This window comes from Callospermophilus lateralis, chromosome 5 (genome assembly GCF_048772815.1).
Source record: "Callospermophilus lateralis isolate mCalLat2 chromosome 5, mCalLat2.hap1, whole genome shotgun sequence".
NCBI lineage: Eukaryota > Metazoa > Chordata > Mammalia > Rodentia > Sciuridae > Callospermophilus > Callospermophilus lateralis.
The window spans coordinates 145,630,825-145,650,860 of NC_135309.1; the positions used below are offsets into that span (position 1 = coordinate 145,630,825).

At 35.0% G+C, this 20,036-nt stretch overlaps 1 protein-coding gene across 1 annotated transcript in view; it reads left to right on the top strand.

Moving 5' to 3' along the window:
* Spef2 (sperm flagellar 2) overlaps positions 1–20,036 on the top strand; it is a 168,652-nt gene that overhangs the window by 7,489 nt on the left and 141,127 nt on the right. The window contains exons 2-8 of the mRNA XM_076856190.1: positions 2,014–2,116; positions 10,297–10,549; positions 12,557–12,558; positions 13,742–13,909; position 13,950; positions 15,869–16,009; positions 17,583–17,647. Coding sequence (XP_076712305.1) covers positions 2,014–2,116; positions 10,297–10,549; positions 12,557–12,558; positions 13,742–13,909; position 13,950; positions 15,869–16,009; positions 17,583–17,647 — 733 coding nt within the window. The remainder of the gene's footprint in view (positions 1–2,013; positions 2,117–10,296; positions 10,550–12,556; positions 12,559–13,741; positions 13,910–13,949; positions 13,951–15,868; positions 16,010–17,582; positions 17,648–20,036) is intronic.

The following is a 20,036-nucleotide window of genomic DNA, read 5'->3' on the forward strand; positions in this document are numbered from 1 at the left end:
ACCGGGCAACTCACCTTACCTCCTGCAAATCAGGAGACACTATTATTCTGCATATTCAATAAGCCTACTTGTTATTAGTCCAATAGACAAAATAGAAGGACCTATACAACTGAGTCTGTGATACTACAGAGATAGACAGTGGTGATTTTTTTGTTTTGTTGTTTTGTTTCTTGTGTGTGTATGTGTGTGGTGCTGGGGGATTCACTTCTGCTGTCTAAATGATGGCAACATGTTGAAGATTTGTGGAGGATATAAAAATCATGTGAGAAATTATTTAGCTTATAAAAATATTATTTATTTTGTCTATCAATTTTGTGTATTGCCCTTAAATATCATAACTATCCTTCACTTCATAAAATATACAAGTGACCTAAAACTAAGGACATTGTTAAAGAAAGAAAATTCTATTAAATACTTAAATTTCTCCTGAATTTATTATATGCCTACTATGTGATAGGTATTATACTCAACAATTCTCATATATTGTCTGCAATCTTCAAAATGGCTCTCCATGAAGGGTGTGGTGGCAATGACTATAATCCCAGTAACTGGGGAGGCTGACACAGGAGAATCACAAGTTCTGTAACTTAGAGAGACTCTAAGCAACTTAGCAAGACCCTGCCTCAAAATCATCATCATCATCATCATCATCATCATCATCGGGGTTTGCTACAGATCAGTGGTAAAGCACCCCTGAGTTAAATCCCCAGAAAAATAAAGAGAAAGAAAGAAACACAGAAAGGAAAGAAGGAAGGAAGGAAAGAAGGAAAGGCTAAAAAAAAGGCTGTCCATTGTCCATAATAAAATACTACTAGGATGAAGTCCTTCATTCAAGACAACGTTAGTAGAAGTGGAGATAATTTTGTTATGTGAAATAAGCCAGGCACAGAAAGACAAGTACTACTGCTCTCACTCATATGTGGAATCTAAGAAAGTTGATCCCAAAGAAATTAAGAACAGAATGGCAGCAACCAGAGTCTGGGGAGGGTGGGGAGCAGAGATAGGTGGGGAAATTGCAAGGTGAGTACTAAGCTGCCTTAGATAGGCCAACAAGTTCTGGTGTGCTGTGGCACAGAAGGAGAACTGTAGATAACAGTAATGGACTGTGCATTTCAAAAAGCTTAAAGAAAGAGGATTTTGAAAGTTTTTACCATAAAGAAATGATTTGAGGACATAGCTATGTAAAACCCGATTTAAATATTATGCAGTGTATATTCATGTATCAGAACATCACAAGTTGCCCCACCAATAAGAAGTTCAATTTTTGTTTATACCTATTAGTTAAAAATAAGCTTAATTAATAATTTAAATAACTCTCCAAGATAAGACACAGATATAGTTATCTCTGTTCTAGAGACAAAGAGACAGAAACACAGGAAGGTTAAACAGCTTGCCCAAGATCATATAGCAAATAAGGGGCAGAGAGCCAAGATTCCAATAGAGATGTTTCTGACTCCAAAGATATTTTTCCTCTGGGATAGTGCCATCCTTGGATAGGACAAGAACTGGACCTCTGTGACCCTTCTGAACCACAAAGCAAAAGCTTGATTATGTTTAATAGGGTTCCTATAAAAAGGTGCATATTATTTCAGTAAACTTTCCATTGTTTTAAGATTAAGAACAAATTGTTATTTTTAAAAGATGAATTACACTTCAATTAGCCAGAATATACTATCATCATAGGTTGTATGAATGACTAAAATAGAGTGCTTTTATAAAATATATTCAAGGTTTATACTTAGATCTAAGGTTACTTATAATTTTGGGGGTTATGCTTTGTTTAATTTTAATCAGAAATGTTCTTTCTCTTCTTTCAAAAGTTTGTAGATATCAATTATTGATTTATATTTGGGAATTTTAATGTCTACTGCTACCCTTTGACTATTAAAAGTTGTTTCTAGAAATATAGTTGTGGCATTTTAAGTTCAAATTAAGTTATGTGGTTTTAACTCTACATTTAAATTATAGCGTGACTTGATTTTTACTTTTCTATGTCAATGTTTTAAAATTCAGGTCCCAAGGCATTTGCAAAGGCATTTTCCAGTGGCTACCTAATTGGAGAAGTTCTACATAAGTTTGAGCTTCAGGATGATTTTTCAGAGTTTTCAGAAAGCAGGTCAGTAAGATAATTTTTTACTTAAAAAAAAGTCAATTTCTTTGGCATTTGGAATATTCAAAATAAATTTTAAAGAATCAATCATAAAATTTCTTCCAAACCTAAACCACTCAAGCAGATCATTAGTATGGGAATGGTTGCCACCTCACTGTGCTTTCCTTCTGTCCTGTCAGTACAAGGGAAAGTTCAGTGGTGCAGCAAGACCTCATGTCCCATAGCACTTATTTTTATGTCTTCCATTTTTCTGAGTCTTAAGCTCAATTACTTTTCTTTTGTTAATTGATTCTTTCCTATTTTAAGGGAAGAAAAGGAAGCAGCATATGGTGTCCTGGGTGGTCAATTAGTATTATTCTTTGTTTTTAAAATATAAAGCATAACTTAACTCATAATAAAAATCCATATTCTTGTTTTAGCAGCTTTATTTAAATATATTTCTTATACCACAATTCACCATTTTGAAGTTTACAATTAATTAATGGATTTTAGTATATTCACATACTTAGAATATTTGCAACCATTACCACTGACCACTGAGCCCCTGATGCCCACTAATCTATCTCTGTCTCTACGGATTTGCCTATTTCATATAATGAAATATGACATTTTGTGTGACTTCTTCCACTTATAATAATGTTTTCAAGGTTCATTCATATTGTCTTCTTTATTTCTATTTACTTGTTGAATAATTTCACTTAACTGGATGTGCCATGCCACATTTTGCTTACACATCTGTCCATGAATGGATATTTGAGTTTCCACTTTTTGATTTTGAACATGTATTTTTGCAGGAATGTTTTTATTCCTCTTGGGCATATGCCAAGGAGAAGAATTGTTGCACTATATGGTCTATGTTTACACTTTGAGGAACACCTAAACAGCTTTTAAAAGCACCTATACCATTTAAATTCATAGTAGCAGTATATGAGGGTATCAGTTTCTCCACATCCTCATCAAGGCTTGCTAATTTCTGTATTTTTCATTACAGCCCTCTGGGTGGGGGTGAAGTGGCATCTCGTTATGATTTTGATTTGCATTTCTCTAATGACAAATTATGTTGAACAGTTTTTCATTTGCATATTAGTTATTTGCATAGACACGTTGATGTAATATTTGATGAGATCTTTCACAGATTTTTAAATTAGGTTGTATTTTGCTGTCATTGTTTTAGCTGAATTATAAGTATTATTTACATATAAAGTTCTTTGTCAAATAAAAAAGCTGTAAATATTTTTCCACAATGCAGATTAAATGTTTACTTTCTTAATGGTATTCTTGAGGCACAGTCATTTTGATGAATTCCAACTAACCTTTTTTTTTTTGGTCACTTGTGGTTTTTGTATCTCTTTATAAATTAAGTTCTTTTCATTTCTGTAAGATCTGGACAATGTTTTTCTTTCATGATTTTAGTAATTTGAGTCTTCTCTTTTTTCTTGATTTGCGAATTTTATTAAGAGCCAACTATATATTTTTCTACTTGCTATTAAATTTACTCAGCTATAATCATCATTATTTATGCCTATCTGCTTCATTTGGGTTTATTTTCTCTTTTTCTAGTTTCTTGATATGGTTATTTTCTCTTTTTCTAGTTTCTTGATATGGATATTTAGCTTTTTTGAGATCTTCCTTTTTAATATGTGCATTTGTGGCTCTTTAATCACTGCATTAACTGCAACCCATAATTTTGAAAGACTATTTCATATCTTTATTTGTCTCAAAGAATTTTCTAATTTTTCCCTGCTATTTCTTCCCATCCATTTTTTTATTATTAGTTGTTCAAAACATTACATAGCTCTTGACATATCATATTTGATACATTTGATTCAAGTGGGTTATGAACTCCCATTTTTACCCGGTATGCAGATTGCAGAATCACATCAGTTATACATCCACATTTTTACATACTGCCATACTAGTGTCTGTTGTATCCTGCTGCCTTTCATCCATTTTTATTTAGAAGTATGCTTCAGGTTTCTTTTAGTTACTTTTGCATGACATGTTTTTCCAACCTTTAACTTTCAATAAATTTGTGTCTTTTGATCTAAAGTACATTTTCTTATAAATAGCACATAATTGAATCACATATCCATTATTCTGATACCTACTTTGTAATTATAGCTATTTAATCATCTTTTTTAATGTAGTTATGGAAGAAGTAGAATTTAAGTTTTCCATTTTGCTATTTGTTTTTGTATGTATTATCATTTTGGCTACTCCATTACTGCCTTCTCTTATGTTGAATAAATATTTCCTAACACAACCTTAATTTGATTATTTATTTCATTATTTTTGAGGGCTTTTAGTGGTTGACATAGCATTACAATTAATATTTGAAGTTAAATCAAGTTAGTTCATATAAACACTAATTTAATTTTAATAGTATACAAAAACTTTGGTTCAATGTAGCCTAGTTATCCCTCCATTTCTTTGTGCTCTTATTGGCATACAAATTACATCAAAGATCAACAACTCAGTTTCATAATTATTGTCTTATGTAATTAATTATCTTTCAAATTAAATAGAAGAAAACAGTTATAAACAAAAACACATATAAACTATCTTTTATTTCTCTGTGTAATAACCTCTGCTGTTGTTCTTTTTTTCTCTTAGGATTCAAGTTACTGTTTATTGTTCTTTCATTTAGCTTTAAGAGTTCCCTTAGTATTTCTTGTATGGCAGGTATGCTGACAACACATTCTCTCAGTTTTCATTTATCCTTTAATTTTAATGTATAGTTTTGCTGAATGTAGAATTCTTGGTTAGCAGTCTTTCCTTTTTAGCACTTTGAACATGGCATGCCCCTCCTGTCTTCTTGCCTCCTAAATGCATGACAAGAAGTCAGCTGTTCATTTTATTTTGAATCCCTTGTATGTGGTGACTTGTTTTTCTCTTGCTGCTTGATTATTATGTAAACATAGATCTCTTTGAGACTAACCTGCTTGGAGTTCATTGAGTTTCTTGAATGTGTAGATATAGGTTTTTCATCAAATGTATAAAGATTTTTGGCCCTAATTTCTCAAAATATTCTTTCTGCTTTTTTATCTCTTTTATTGCCTTTTGGGATTCCCATAATATGTATGGTAGTGTTTGATAATATCCCATAGTCTTTGATGCTTTGTTCATTTGTTAAAATTTTTGTGTTAGAGTGGTTTTAGATTTATAGAAAAAATTGTGAGAGAATTCCCAGATCATTTATATCTCGCTTACACTATTAGCATTTTAGTTTGGTATAGTGCATTCATTACAATCAATACACTGAAAGTTCCTTCAATTTTACCTAAAGTATTTTTGTTCCATTATTCCATCTAGTTTACCAAATTATGTTTAATAGACATGTCTGTCTCCTTAGGCTCTGCTTTCTCAGATTTTCTTTGGATTTGAAGTACACTAGTCAAGATTTTGTAGCTTATCCCCTACCTGGAATTTGTCTGATGTTTTTCCTCGTGATAGAGGGAATTTATGTGTTTTGAAGTTCTGCTCAATTTTCTTCGTTCTTTTCTCTTATTATTCTTCCCCCAAATAATTTCAGTTGACCTATTAGTTTTCTGATTCTTTCTCCTACCCAGTCAAATCTGCTGTTCAACTCTTCTCATGAATATAGTATTATTAAATTTCAGAATTTCACTTGATTCTTATTTTTACAATTTCTAGGTTTTTTTGATATTCTCTTTTGTTGAGACATTCTTCTCATGCTTTTAATATTTTTTGAAAAAAAAAAGGTTTCCTCTGGGATTTGAACTTATTTATAATAGTCTACTGAAGGTCTTTGTCCTGGGGTTCCCCAGGAAGTTTCTACTGATTCCCTTTATTCATGTATGGCCTACCTTCTTGTTTCTTTGTGTGCCTCAGTTCTTGAAAACTGGACATTTAAAATAATGTAATATGGCAACTTAGATGATTATGCCTCCTTGGGTTTGGCTGTTATTGCTGCTGCTGCTTTTGGTTTGCCTAAAGACCTATAAAGTCGGTATTCCTTGTCTTATACAGTGAATGAATTCACTACTTGATTACCTTGTCAGTCACCTAATGAACAGGGATGTCTTTAAACATCTTGAGCCAGTTGTGGTTCTTTGCTGAGAGACTGTGACTGTGTTGAGGCAGGCTTTCAGTGCGTTGGCAATGCACAGATCTGCATTAGCCTTTACTTCCTTCTGGCACAATACCTCAAGGGATGTGAGGGACTGGACCTCCTCCTGACACTTTCCATTCAAATATTCCTTAGTTGTATTTACCTTCGTGGTAGGTCTCCAAGGAGCCATGTCTACATTGTGATATTTCTGGGAAAAAGAATCTCTGATATTTTCCCTCTGGAGGTGAGTTATTCTTTTACACATCCAGATAATGCAAGCTTAGTTGCTCTGGTAAGGATTTTATGATACAGGAGAAGCCATAAAGTGCAAATACACTTTCATGCCAAACAAACCTCTCTGTGAGTATCCTAGTTGATATCTCAGGTTTCAGGGTACTAGGTAACGTTCTAATCTATACCTTCATCTCACATCACACATCTCTCCTTCAAGAGAAAGGCTTTTAAGTTCCTCACATTAGCCCCAGCTGCCTCCTCTGCCTGACCTCTCAGCCCTATGTACCTTCTTATCCTATGTTTGCTGTTCCTCTGGTCTATACATGTGTCATGTTTGTTCTGCCTTTTACCTTTGTTTTTCTTGCACTCCCACTATGAGAAACTCTTATTCATCCTTAGGATCAACTAAAAATTCACACCTTCTTTATCCACCCCAGCAGATCTGTTTTCCTATTTTTCTTTGCTCTTAAACAATTTGGACATTTCTCTCCTTGTCACATTACATCATGAATATTTATATATCTAAGTTCTTTTTGAGTGACTGCCACACAAAAAAAATGGCCCCACAAACATTTAACAAATAGCTGAAGGAAGGTTTGCTCTTCAGCTGGATTATAAAGATACTGAAGTTGCAGATTGTGTTTATTTTTGTGTACTTCAAGCATTGTCGCTGGCTCATAGATGATCCACAATTCTTTTTACCTAGTGAATAAATAATTTATATAAAAAGTATTCTTGTTGAGAGAAGTTAAAGGACCATACTGAGCAGCCAGATCACTTGTGCAGTATTTTAGAGATACCAGTAGACCCTCCATACCCACATTCTACATCTGTGGATTAAACCAATTGTGGGTTGAAGATATTTTTTTAAAAATGAAGGAAAGAAAATCACACTGGTTCTGAACATGCACAGTCCCTTTCATCCCCTTGTCATTATTCTTTGTTATAGGATAACAACTGTTTACATAGAACTTGTGCTGTACTGGGTATTGCAAGTAATCTAGAGATGATTTTAAATTACAGGAGAGAATGTGTCCGGATCATATGCAAATGCTGTGCTATTTTATAGGCAGCTAAGGATTTTGACATTGACTAGGAGTCCTGGAACCAGTGCCCTATACATACTGTTCTAAATTGGTTCTTGTTGGCAGGGTCACAAAGAGGTTTTGTACGGAATAAGAAATTAGAAACAGGATTCCTGTCAGGATTGACACAATTTGTAAAGATGCAGGTCTTGGTGAACAGGGAAATCTTTGTACAAAGGACACAGATCTCCTTTTTGTGTAGAGCAGTCTTATACTAGGGACAAGGCTTGGCAAGTTGAGAATGGAACGGATCTCATGCTCTTGCCCCATGTTTGGATAGGTGTCCTGTGTAACTAATTTCAAATGCAGCAGCCCTGCTTGTTCTTGAAGGACTTCTACTTCCACCAAAAATCACTTCTTTCTTTAATCTGTGAAGCAGTACTTACATATGTTAACAAACAAATATCATCCATTTTCAGTTCTTGGAGCAACTCACTTTTTTCCAGGGTGCATGGTCTTTTCAATAAGGCAAGGATGAGTAAATCCATGACATGACTTTCATAATAGTATAACAGATATGGAATAGGATCTTTTTCCTGAAAGTCTATTTTTAAGGCAACTCTAGTGCTAGGGCCTATGACATGAGCATCATGTCTAATATTTTTAATTTCCTTCATCTAAAATGAAAACCCTAAGCTATATGCAACTAATAACTTGCAGCTATTTGTCTGAGAAATAACTAAGAATAACTCAACTGACTCTAAAAGATTTTGCTGCTTTAGAATATTTTTTCTTGCAAAAAAAATGTTCCAAAAGGGCAAATAATGAGCAAATTAGTTAAAAGAAAAAGAAATAAATAAGAAAGAATCTTTTTGGGAGGACAGCTTCTACTTATCTTTCAAAAAGGTCATATCTCTCACCAGTTGGCAGGAAGGAGAGGAGCGGTAGTCCCTTGACAAATAAGGACTGCAAGTAGAAAGCAAGACTTTCCCAGACCAATTCCTTATTCCCTCAGAGGCCATCCTTTACATCATTCACTCTGTCTCCAGAGCAAAAATGTCCCAGGGGTTTCCCTGCACTCAAGAACACTGTTTATCCTGTTATGTAAATCACACATTTGAACAAACATGGACTACCACTAAAGTACACAGAAGTTATGTTCCCCAAATTTAGATTGGATGGAAATTATGAATATTCATAAAAGCTTCCATGGAGAAATATTGTAATGCTTGGATACCTTGCCAGTTCATAAAAGCTATTTTAAAACCTATTTCCAGGTTTATACTGCATTCTGGGAGCCACAAAATACAAGTGAGGGAAAGGCAGAGGGTGTTCTTTTTTTTGGATGAAGGGCTAAGCTTTGCCAAACTTTGGAAATGGGTAATGTTTACTTATATATTTTCCCTACTGAACTATGGTGCCCCAACCTTTGCAGTCCACAATTATGACCCAGAACAAAACTCTGACAGATGACTCAGTCCCTACCTTTCTAAATTACATAATGGGTGAGGCACCTTGGACTCCTAGGAAGTTTTTTTTTTTTTTTTTAATACTCATTCAAATATACAGCAACACTTTCTGTTCCGAGCTACCATTATTCGTGGGACATAGGTTGTTTGACTTACATTCAAGTGGACATGGTATATTTTTTTCCATTAAAAATTGTCACCCAAATATTATCAGAAACCAGGCCAGTGGCTAAAATTGATTGTTTGTATTCAATTTGATCATAAAGAGAAACATTTGGCCATCTGCCACCCCACTGATCTTCAGAGTGGATTGGCTGATCTGGCTGACTAGGTGGGTGTGGCCTTCCTGCCTCTCCACTGCATGTGTATCCCTCCTGGAGCCACAGACTGGGAGAAGACAACCTGTGGGGGACAGTTTCCTGCCAGAACCTCCAACAAACTCGTAAGAGGCACAAGAGTTGAAAATGCATGCGATGTATTTTATCTTCTGACTGCCACCAGCTTAAAAGCTCATCAACCTAGCTCACTTGAGACCTCTTTTAAAATACTTACCTCAGTTTATTTCTACTTGCTGATTTATCTTTTTTTTTTCACTGTGAACTTCTGAAGGCCAGTGACTACATCCTATTTATCTGTATAACACTTCAACAAATATTTAAAGTTTTGTTAAATTTAATGAGCAAACCAATCCCTAGCACGTAATGGGTACTTCTTTAAAAGTTTCTTAATTTAAAGAGTAGATTACTAAATAAAAGTTTAACAGATTTCTTCTAAAATGTGAGGCTAATGTGATAATAAGTCATTCAAAAATAAATGTAGCTTCTAGTCAGAAAGTCTTTTCAATTGATAAAGTAGTAATATAAGTTGTATAGTGGAAAAACATAATTAATTAGATTGCCTAGCTAATATTACTTAAATATTATTGATATTGCCCAGGAGGATCATTGTTTGAATTGGTATTGAAACAGGACTATTTTTAGACTCTTAACAAAAATATAATTTAAAGAATTAGATATTTAGATTGTAATTTTTTTCTTCTAAGTTAAAAATGATTTTTAAAATTCTAGTTAAATTTTTCTATGTAGAAGAAATCATTTGGTTGTCTTCTGTATTGACTTTCTATAAAAAAATTCTATTGTAAATTTAAATTAAAAATTTGTAAAATCTAGAAATTTTAGAAACTCAGGAGAAATAAATGAATGGAATTTCAGGTATATATGGCTAGTAAAAAAACAGTCTATTTTAATTATTGAGGGATTCTATAGAGAAATGATACATTTAAAAGAATATGTGATAATTCATAATATTGTATCATGACCATATGTCTAGTATTTGTTTTTAACTCAGTGCTGGTATCTAATTATGTAAAATATTTTTAATTTCCAGAATTTCAACTGCCAGGCTTAATAATTTTTCCCGCTTGGAGCCAACACTTCACCTTCTGGGTGTTCAATTTGATCAGAATGTGGCCCACAGCATCATAACAGAAAAGCCTGGGGCAGCAACAAAGCTTTTATATCAATTGTACATTGCTCTTCAGAAAAAGAAGAAAAGTGAACGGACTGCAGTAGAAATGCAATCAATGCAGCCCCTGGGGTGTTTCAGGCTTCAAAACATGAAAAGTGAGGCTTTTCGAGAGGTAGGTACATAAAGAAACCAAATAGGCATGTTGCAATGTAAAACTTGGTCAAGAAAAATGACAGTGACCAGTGACATATTCTCAAATAAGCTGCACTGGATATATATGTCTCTATGTGTGTTACTGGCCATATTTCGGGTTTATTTATGTTAATATTTTGGACTTATTTATCCACTTTGATATATCCCTCTCTCCTGTCCACATTGCAACTAGTTTATCAGATTCTCTTCCTGTTCCCTTCTTGTGTCTGCTCTTCTCTTCCATTTCTCCCCCTCTTACACCACTCAAATCTCCTTTTAGCTATTGCAACTGTCTACTAACAAATTTCCTGAGCTTCAGACTTTCTGCCAGAGGCTAATCCACTGCTAGATGAATCTCAACTAAATTCTAGACTCACTGGGTTCTTCCTTGGCTCAGAAATCTTCAATTTTACATATCCTAACTCTAATTTAGACTGGCCTTCAAAATAATTCACTAAACATTGTCAACCAATGTTTCTAACTTTATTTCTTTACCATCCTCCGCATAAAGTTTTTACTTCTTCTATGCTGATTGACAGAGTAGTCTTGAATGACTTGGGTATTCCTGCTCCTCTTTCCCTTCCACCCAAAGTCACCTTTTCCATCTCTTTTCCCTCTGAACTTCCCTGTCCCATCTCTTCTGTTCAGCTTCCCATTACACAAAGATCCTTCCTTTGAAACTTCCGGGGCACAGGTAATTCTCACTCTGTGGGTGTTAAGTTCCCGATGCTGTTATTGTTAGCTAACTGTTCATTATCTGCTTATATGACCACAAGGTTTTTAATACCTCAGATTCAAGGAATACACTCTAGAACAGTGTATTGGAAAATTCTCTGATTTTGGCATTGGAAAATTCCCTAATTGTGTTTTAATAAATAGATACAACTTTTTAGTTGACAATTCTCTCTAGTTCCTATGCTATTTCCTTATGGTGAGTAAAGTCCATTACCTTTCCAAGCCTCTGGATTAATGGTGAGTGCTGCACTGATGCAAAGCACTAAATATATGTGGAGATAATTAAATTTTAAAATTTAATTTATGAAGCAAAAATGACATAATAGATATGATGGCCACCTCCATTTTCTATCTTACATTTTAAATGGACATCCTTATACTGCTGCAAAATGAACGCATGGATGAACTAGAAATTGAGGCTTAAACCAAATAATTCAGAATTATATCCTTCCTCCTTCACTTACTTCAAGCTTGTTCACATTAAGCCACTCCCTGAAAAACACTAACTTCAATTTCCCAACCGTAAAAACAAGGATGATTATCTCTACCTGCTTTAGCAATGGGCTTTTGTGTAGCTTCAAAAAGATAATATACGATAAACTTAGAGCAATTGGCACAAGTGTTGGAAGAATTGCTATAGACGAGGACAAACAAAAGCCCATTAAGCTCAATGTTTGTCAGGGTTGACTTCCAGAGTGTTTTACTCAGCTTTTTCATCATTGTGGCCAAAGGATCTGTTAAGAACAACACAGGAGAGGAAGTGTATCTGGGGCTCATGGTTTCAAAGGTCTCAGTCCCTAGATGGTCAGCTCCATATCTGTGTCTGAGGTGAGGCAGAACATCATGGCAAAGGGCATGGCAGAGGACGGCAGCTCAGGACATGGCAACAAGGAAGAAGAGAGAGACCTTTGTTCACTAGGAACAAAATATAAACCCGAAAGGCATGCCCCCAGTGACCTACTTCCTCCAACTACACCTTATCTGCTGTAGTTACTGCCCAATTAATCCATATCAGTGGACTAATGCTGGGATTAGGTTCAGGCTCTCATAACCCAATCATATCACCTCTGAACTTCCTTGCGTTGTCTTACACATAAGTGTTTTTTGGGGGGCAACTCATATCTAAACCATAACAAAGTCAATCATTTGTTCATTAAACAGATATTCATAACAAACACAAGTAAACAACAAGGGAAAGTCCACAACCCTTTTATACTTTACATTTTGAGGACAGAAAAATATTTCCACAGAGAGGTATGGATTGCAGAGATTTGAGGTAGAAGCTGAAGAAGAGAAAGAAGAGAGCATGGATTATTCTTTCAAGAAATGTAGAAGTACAAGAAATGGGAAAATAAAAATGGTAGCTCAAGGCAAGTGTGAGAGTATATTTAATGGATATAGAAACTGGGCCAACTTGCCCATTGACAAAAGGAGTCAGTGGCCAGAGATGGACATAAAGACCAAATGGAAAGAGGTCCTCTGGGGAAGAAAAGAGGAGGAGGCCATCAGTGGTTTGTGTAGAGGAGAAACGAGCTTAGACAAGAAGTAGAGCTGTCTCTTTGATGCCAGTTGGCAGAGATGCATGTGCCCATTAGATAGTAAAAATTAGTAATGACGAAAATGTAATGAATGTACATAGTGATGTGCACGTCTTGTTCCAAGTGCTTTATGTACATTTTCTCACTTGATCTTCACAACAGCCCTATGAAATAGGTACTTTTATCATTCCCGTTTTACAAATGATGAAGCTGGTTGGTGCACAAAGGGGTTGGTTAACTTATCTAATCAGTCAGCCAGTGGATGCTAAAACTGAAACTCAGGTTTGGGAAGTTTTTAATGTTTCTTTATTATTTGCTAGGAAGTTACTTAAGTAATGGGAAGAATCTGTCTTCTTATATTATCTCTTATAATTTGAAATTAGTTTTATAAAATCATTTTTGTGAAAATGTATTTTTAAATATATAAATACCATTCACTGAAAATTAAACTCAGGCAAAAATTTAAGTATAGAAGTATATATGAATTAGACATGATGGAGCATGCCTGTAATCCCACCAAATCAGGAGGTCAAGGTCAGCCTCAGCAACTTAGTGAGACCTTGTCTTAAAAAGGGGGGCGGTATACAGTATATAAGAATGGGGGAATATAGCTAAGTGGGTTTAAAAAAAAAAGGACCCTGAGTTCAATCCCCAGTACCAAAAACGAAAAAATAAAAGCATATATGAGGTTCTTTGGTAAAGAGCTATTAAAATCATAACTTTTTATAGTCTTATATCAGTTAAAGATCTGATTGATTGACATGGTAAATCAATTTAACTATCAACAAGGGCAATTCAAAGAGATTTTAGTATGAAGACAAATTTTATATATGCTTATAATGACAATATACTTTCTATTCTTTAATAACAAAATCTTTTGAAATACTTTCTTCATTTAGAAATAAAAGCATAATACCATGTCAAATCAATCTCAATCTGATGCAGGTTACAGACAGGTTTCAAGAAAAATATACACAAATGAAAGAAAAACTTGCCCAAATGCATTTTGAGAACCTTGAAAGATTTCAAAAACTCAAGGAAGAACAAAGATATTTTAGTATGGAAAAGTTTTTATAGAATAATTTTTCCAGAAATTCATTACTGCAGAGTATACTATTTGAGATTTATGCCTATTGTGCACATTGCATAAGCAGTAAAATAACACAAATTGAATTTTCCTGATGCATGACTTTGCCCTGCCCTCCTTTTCCCCTTCTCCTCAACCTCACTCTTGCAGTCTGTCAAGTCCACTGGTGAGTGAGAACAATAACTGCTTTCTCTGTCTGCTTGGCAGAACAACTTGGTCTCTGTCATGGTGAAAGTTCCTTCAATTGCTTTAGCAATGGAGGTTTTCTACTAGTTTCTCAGATGATCAAAGGCTCATGACCTTGGTCAACCCTGAGGGAGTGAAAGTAGACATTTCCCCCTTTTTCCACTCCTACCCTTCCCCTTTTCCCTCTAGTGGGTCAATTCTCTGCTTGCTTCCTTTTGTAACCATCTTAAGCATCTCTTAACTCCTTCCAGCAACTTGCTTTCTGCTTTGACTCTCTACTTCTCACATTCTTTGAAAATCTATAATGATTTGCATATTAAAGGACAAGAGAGGATAATGAGGAGCCAAATCATTGAAGACTTTTAAAGAGAATTTGAGGTAGCTGAGTGTATGGAGTATGTAAACTGGAGGCAAAGAATTACAGTTATTCCTATTGTAAAATCACTTTCTAAATTATTATGCTTAAGATATATGAAATTAATATAGCTTAAATGTTGTGAGCTCTGTGGGGAAGAAGGAGAGGATGAGAGGCAAACTCTAGAAGATCTTATGCTTCTATTACATGCCTGGGAGGAAGGGCACTTGTAAAGTCTTACTTAAATTGGGACAAAGTGCTGTACTCTAGTTCATATAGGAATAGCCAGTCCAGCTTTAAAGTGCCAAGTGCAATGCAGAAAATTTCCAAAGAAAGTTGAGAAAAAGGAAATATGATGCCATTAAATATTCTAAAATAAATTATTTTTAAAATGATCATAAGAAGCAAATAAGTCAAAAGAGAGAGCCTATGACTTCCTTAAGAAAAAGAGATAAACTTATTTAAATTAAATAATAATTCACAGTTGAGAGTGTGGAATGAGAAAAACTTAAATTATCTACAATTTTTACATTTAAATTTTTTTTTAGTTTTTTTGTTTGTTTTTTAGTTGTTGATAGACCTTTATTTTGTTTATTTATATGCAGTGCTAAGAATTAAACCCAGTACCTCACACATGCCAGACACCTGCTCTACCACTGAGTTCCAGCCCTTAATTTTTACATTTTGAATGATAAATTATATTTTTGATTCTTGAATGTAGAAACTAATGGTCTTATGGGTTCTAATATTCTTTAGTGGTAAAGACATGGTAAGTTTCATATGTTGCCTCTTAAATCATTTGTTTTTAAAATATTTTATCTGATTTTAAAGATTTGGGGGCTTTTAAAACTTTAAATTGCAACTTTAAAATGATTCAATAATAACACGTGATTTGGTGTCTATTTAGTTTCTGAAGTAGCCTCTAATTCATGTTCAGGTGTGACTGGGTTTTTGGGGAGCTATCATTTCTATTGGGTTTCCCAGGAGTCCTCATACAGTCTGATTCCTAGACTGAGTTTTTCCTACAGACCATATTCAGGGATGGAATTTTCATTTTCTTCGATTGTGCAGATCATGAAGGTGGACGTGGGAAACAATATAATATTCATATCTGCACCACCTTTATTATCCTTTAGTATTATCATGTGGGATGAAAATGTACATACTTGACAGATATATTTGGGGACTTCAAAATGGTTTCAATCTTATAATTTTCAAAGTAAATCATATTGACTACTGCCTCCAAACTACACAGTTGCGATACCTAGTCTATTGGTCAATTGCTGAGTTCTAAAATTTTCAATATAGAAACTGTATGTCTGTCTATCTGTGCATGTATTACATTACCTATTATTCTGACAAACTGAAAAACTAAATTAATGTATATGGGATACTCAGCAACGCTTAAGCAGAAGACGACAAAATGAAATAATGGCCAAAATCCAAGCAGCCATCATACAGATTCCTAAACCTACATCCAATCGTACTTTGAAAGCACTTGAGGCACAAAAAATGCTGAAAAAGAAAAAAGAGGCAGAGGTAAGTGATGATCCTTACTATTATGTTGTGTTTATCATAATTTTTTTTAAAAAAAGATCTTTCCCTAAAGTATTAGAGAACTGTGAAATTTTTGCTTTTCAAATTACCTCTGGCCTTGTCCCTTCTTTTTTTTTTTTTTTAAAAAGAGAGTGAGAGAGAGAGAGAGAGAGAGAGAATTTTTTAATATTTGTTTTCTAGTTATCGGCGGACACAACATCTTTGTTTGTACGTGGTGCTGAGAATCGAACCCGGGCCGCATGCACGCCAGGCGAGCGCGCTACTACTTGAGCCACATCCCCAGCCCTGGCCTTGTCCCTTCTTAATCAAAATTTCTCTAGTCTATGCATATCCAATCCATTTTACACTGTTATTTGTAGGTTTTATAGAGAAGTAGCTTTTGGCCAGGCTTGGCAAATTCTTATTAAATGGCAGCACTGGTCTAGACTCCTTGTTCACAAGATACACACACACACACACACACACACACACACACACACACGCACACACACACACACACACCTTTATTTTACTTATTTATTTTTTATGTGGTGCTGAGGATGGAACCCAGTGCCTCACATGTGCTAGGAAAGTGCTCTACCACTTAGCTACAGACCCAGCCCCTGTTTAGAAGCATTCTATGGTTGCTAACAAAAGGGATCAGAATGTGTCATGACTGCCATGGGTGCAGCATACCTTATAAGATACACACACCTTATATATCATTTTTCCTCAGGATGCAGCATGATTTTGCTATGGAAATCAGGAATATTAACTGGGATCCCTATGCTATTAGTATATTTCAATTCAAGATTCCTACACTGGTGCTATTTTACTAGATCAACTTTTAATCATTACAATAGGATAAAATCTGTTTCTATTTCATAGGAGATCAATACTACAATTTGATAGTAACTCTTAATTGTTGATATAATCTTGTGCGACCTAAGAAGAAAAAGAGCTACCATTTAGTGTACATCTACTATATTTTAAGATGTAGGTTGGCATCTCACATTATCTTTAATTTGTAAATAACTCTCTTAGTAGAATGTTATTTTCCCATTTTGTAGATAAGAGAACTTAAACTCTGAAAGTTGACATGTTTTGATCATGTTCACCAGTGCGGATAAAGCAGAAATTGATGGATCTCTCGATTATTCCTGAATCCATTAATCCAACACATTTCTATTTTCCACACACACACACACACAAAACAAAGTCCTTGTATCCTAAAAAATACCATGACAGAGGCTTTTTGCTGACCTCATTTTGCTATTTAACTCTCATATTTCTCTGAGTTGATCAAAGTTTATTAATAAGGATTTGTAATGCACAAGGATATGCTGATTTTCAGAGAACAAATGATTCAGGTTAGGCAGTTTTCCTATTTTGTTATCCTAGTCTAAAAATAACGAATTGGAATTGTAAAAATGTTCTAGAATGCAGATTTTCATATCTTGGCTCCTAATTATCTTGATTAGTATGTCACTTTATAAACTTAAATGAAAATGGTAAATAAAGATTTTCAATGGTTCCAGTTAGGGCACAGAACTAATGATGATTTTTTTCTTTAAAGGATGTGGCCAATGAGATTAAGAAGTTTGAAGCATTAATAAAAAAGGATCTCCAGGCAAAAGAAAGGTGGGCTATGAACTATTTTAATAATCACAGAACTGTATTCATAAGCTTTAAATAGTTTTGAAATAGTTTATTTTGTATAACAATTCCAGAATCTTTCACTGTGGAGAATCTTTACAAGAAGATTGAAGAAAGATGTACCATGTTTATTCTAAGTTCACACACTTTTTTTTAAACATTCACTAAAATTATTTCAAGATACTACTAAATGAAATGTGTCACAGCAAAGCCTTCATTCAACTTGAGTTTGATTTTTCATGTTGCATCCTTAGCGTTTAGCACAGGGACCAGCAATAAAGAGTTGTTGAATGATTTGTTGACTGACTATTACAAGGACCATCAGCTTGGTGGGTTCTTGGAAAATAGTACCTCCTTAATAAATTTTATTTTCCTAAAGATAAAGATCCTGTTAACCCCTTTGCTTCCTATTGAAGGTCCCTGATGATAATTCATTAGAGAATACATATTTTAGAAGCAATTTGGTTTTTCTTCTGCCTTTTAAACTCTATTCATTTATATTTTTTAGACTATGAAAGAATTCTGTTAAAAAATAAAACAGAAACAAACTACAATGTTGGCTCCATATTAATATTTCTGAAGGAAGGAGATACAAAGTCAAATGAGGAGAAATAAGGAAAAAGGGAAGAAATAGAGGAAAGGTCAGGAGTGGAAGGAAAATCAAGCAGAGTGGAGATACTTAAACTGTTTTGTGTTTTTGTTTATTTTGTACTGGGGATTGAACCCAGGGGCACTTTACCATTGAGCCAAATCCCCAGCCCTTTTTGTATTTTATTTAGAGACAGGCCTTAGTAAGTTGCTGAGGGCCTCACTAAGTTGCTGAGGCTAACTTTGAATTTGCCGTCCTTCTGCTTCAGCCTTTTGAGTGGCTGGGATTACAGGTATGTGCCACTACACTCGGCTGCAGAAATTTTGGATGCCTTGATCTGATCCTCACTCTCATTCATCAATTGGCCTTCTTAACATGTAAAAGCAGCATAATCCAAACTGACTCATCTGTGCATCCGCCAAGAGAACCCCATTCCATTACACCCACCCTGACTTTGGTCCATGAAGAACTCTACTTATCCTCTTTTACCCATCTCACCAGTCACATGCTCTAGAGTGATAAACAGATGATGCCCATCTCAAAATACTGAAATACATGTTACTTGTTGGTAAATCATTTTCCCATACCTTCTTTGCTAGGACCCCTCAATTTCAAGAAATGTTGCAATTAGAGTTAACATGAAGCACAGCTGTGTCCTCCCAGCCCTTCCAGCATCTATTTTGATTGATTAGTCTCCTTGCCATGTCTGTTATTAAATGTTTTCAAGATCATTTCTGAACTATACAGCTACAAATATTTACCCTGTTTCCTATTGCCTTTGCAACACAGCCTGACCCCAGGTCTGTATTAGTTACCTTTAGAAATCTAAAAACAACAAGGGTTAAATTAGAGAAATGTTTACTTCTCTCTCATGTAACAGAAATTGTTAGGTGAGCACTACAGAATGTGTGCTGGAGCTCCAATGTCATCAAGGGCCAAAAATCTTCCTTACTTCACTTTTTCTTCATTATCCTGTCACATTCATGATTCAAGACAGCTTTTTAGGTCTTTGGACAGTAGGCCCCAAGGAAGGAAGATAGACAAAACGTAGTACCTCCTATCTGAAATAGCTCCTTTAGAAAGCATTCGCAGATGTCCCATAAATTTCTGCTTATAGCTTACTGGCTACGATTCAGTCACATGGCATATTTAGCAAAATGGGAGACTGGGAAATGTAGTCTGGCTGGGGATGTTACTCCCCTGAATAAAACTGAAGCTGTTTTGAGAAAAAGGGAGGGCCACAGAAGTATATAATGCAGATTCATTCTTTACAGAAAAGCCACTGTCCTAAGCAGTCAGATATTCACCTAGGAGTTCAGAGAACGCCTTGCATCATCAAAGATGAGAACAAAGTGGCAGTCCATGGAGCCACCCTTAAAAACACAGTCTAGTGACTTGTCATCACTGTGTGTGGTCTGTTGTCACAGAGGTGTGCCTTTCTTTACATGTGGTTAATCAACAGGCTACCTTCTATTGACTTCAAACAGGAGAGGCAAGAAGAAAGAAGCAGAGGAGGCAGCAGGAAAAAGAGAGAAGTTCAGAATCTCTAGGTAGACTGCAGATCAAAAAATGTGAAAGAACAAAAGAGTGTTGGGCCTAGAAAGAGGGCTATGTGAAGGACCTCACAGAGATTGCATTCAGAAATAGGGGGAGCACATGAAATCTGTGATAAGCTCTGGGTGTCACACTGCGGATCTCGTATTTGCTTCACTGCTTGTGTTCACAAATTAACAGAGAACTCAAGGAAGCTTCTCTGGAAGTCTTCCAGAGTCACAAGTAATGATG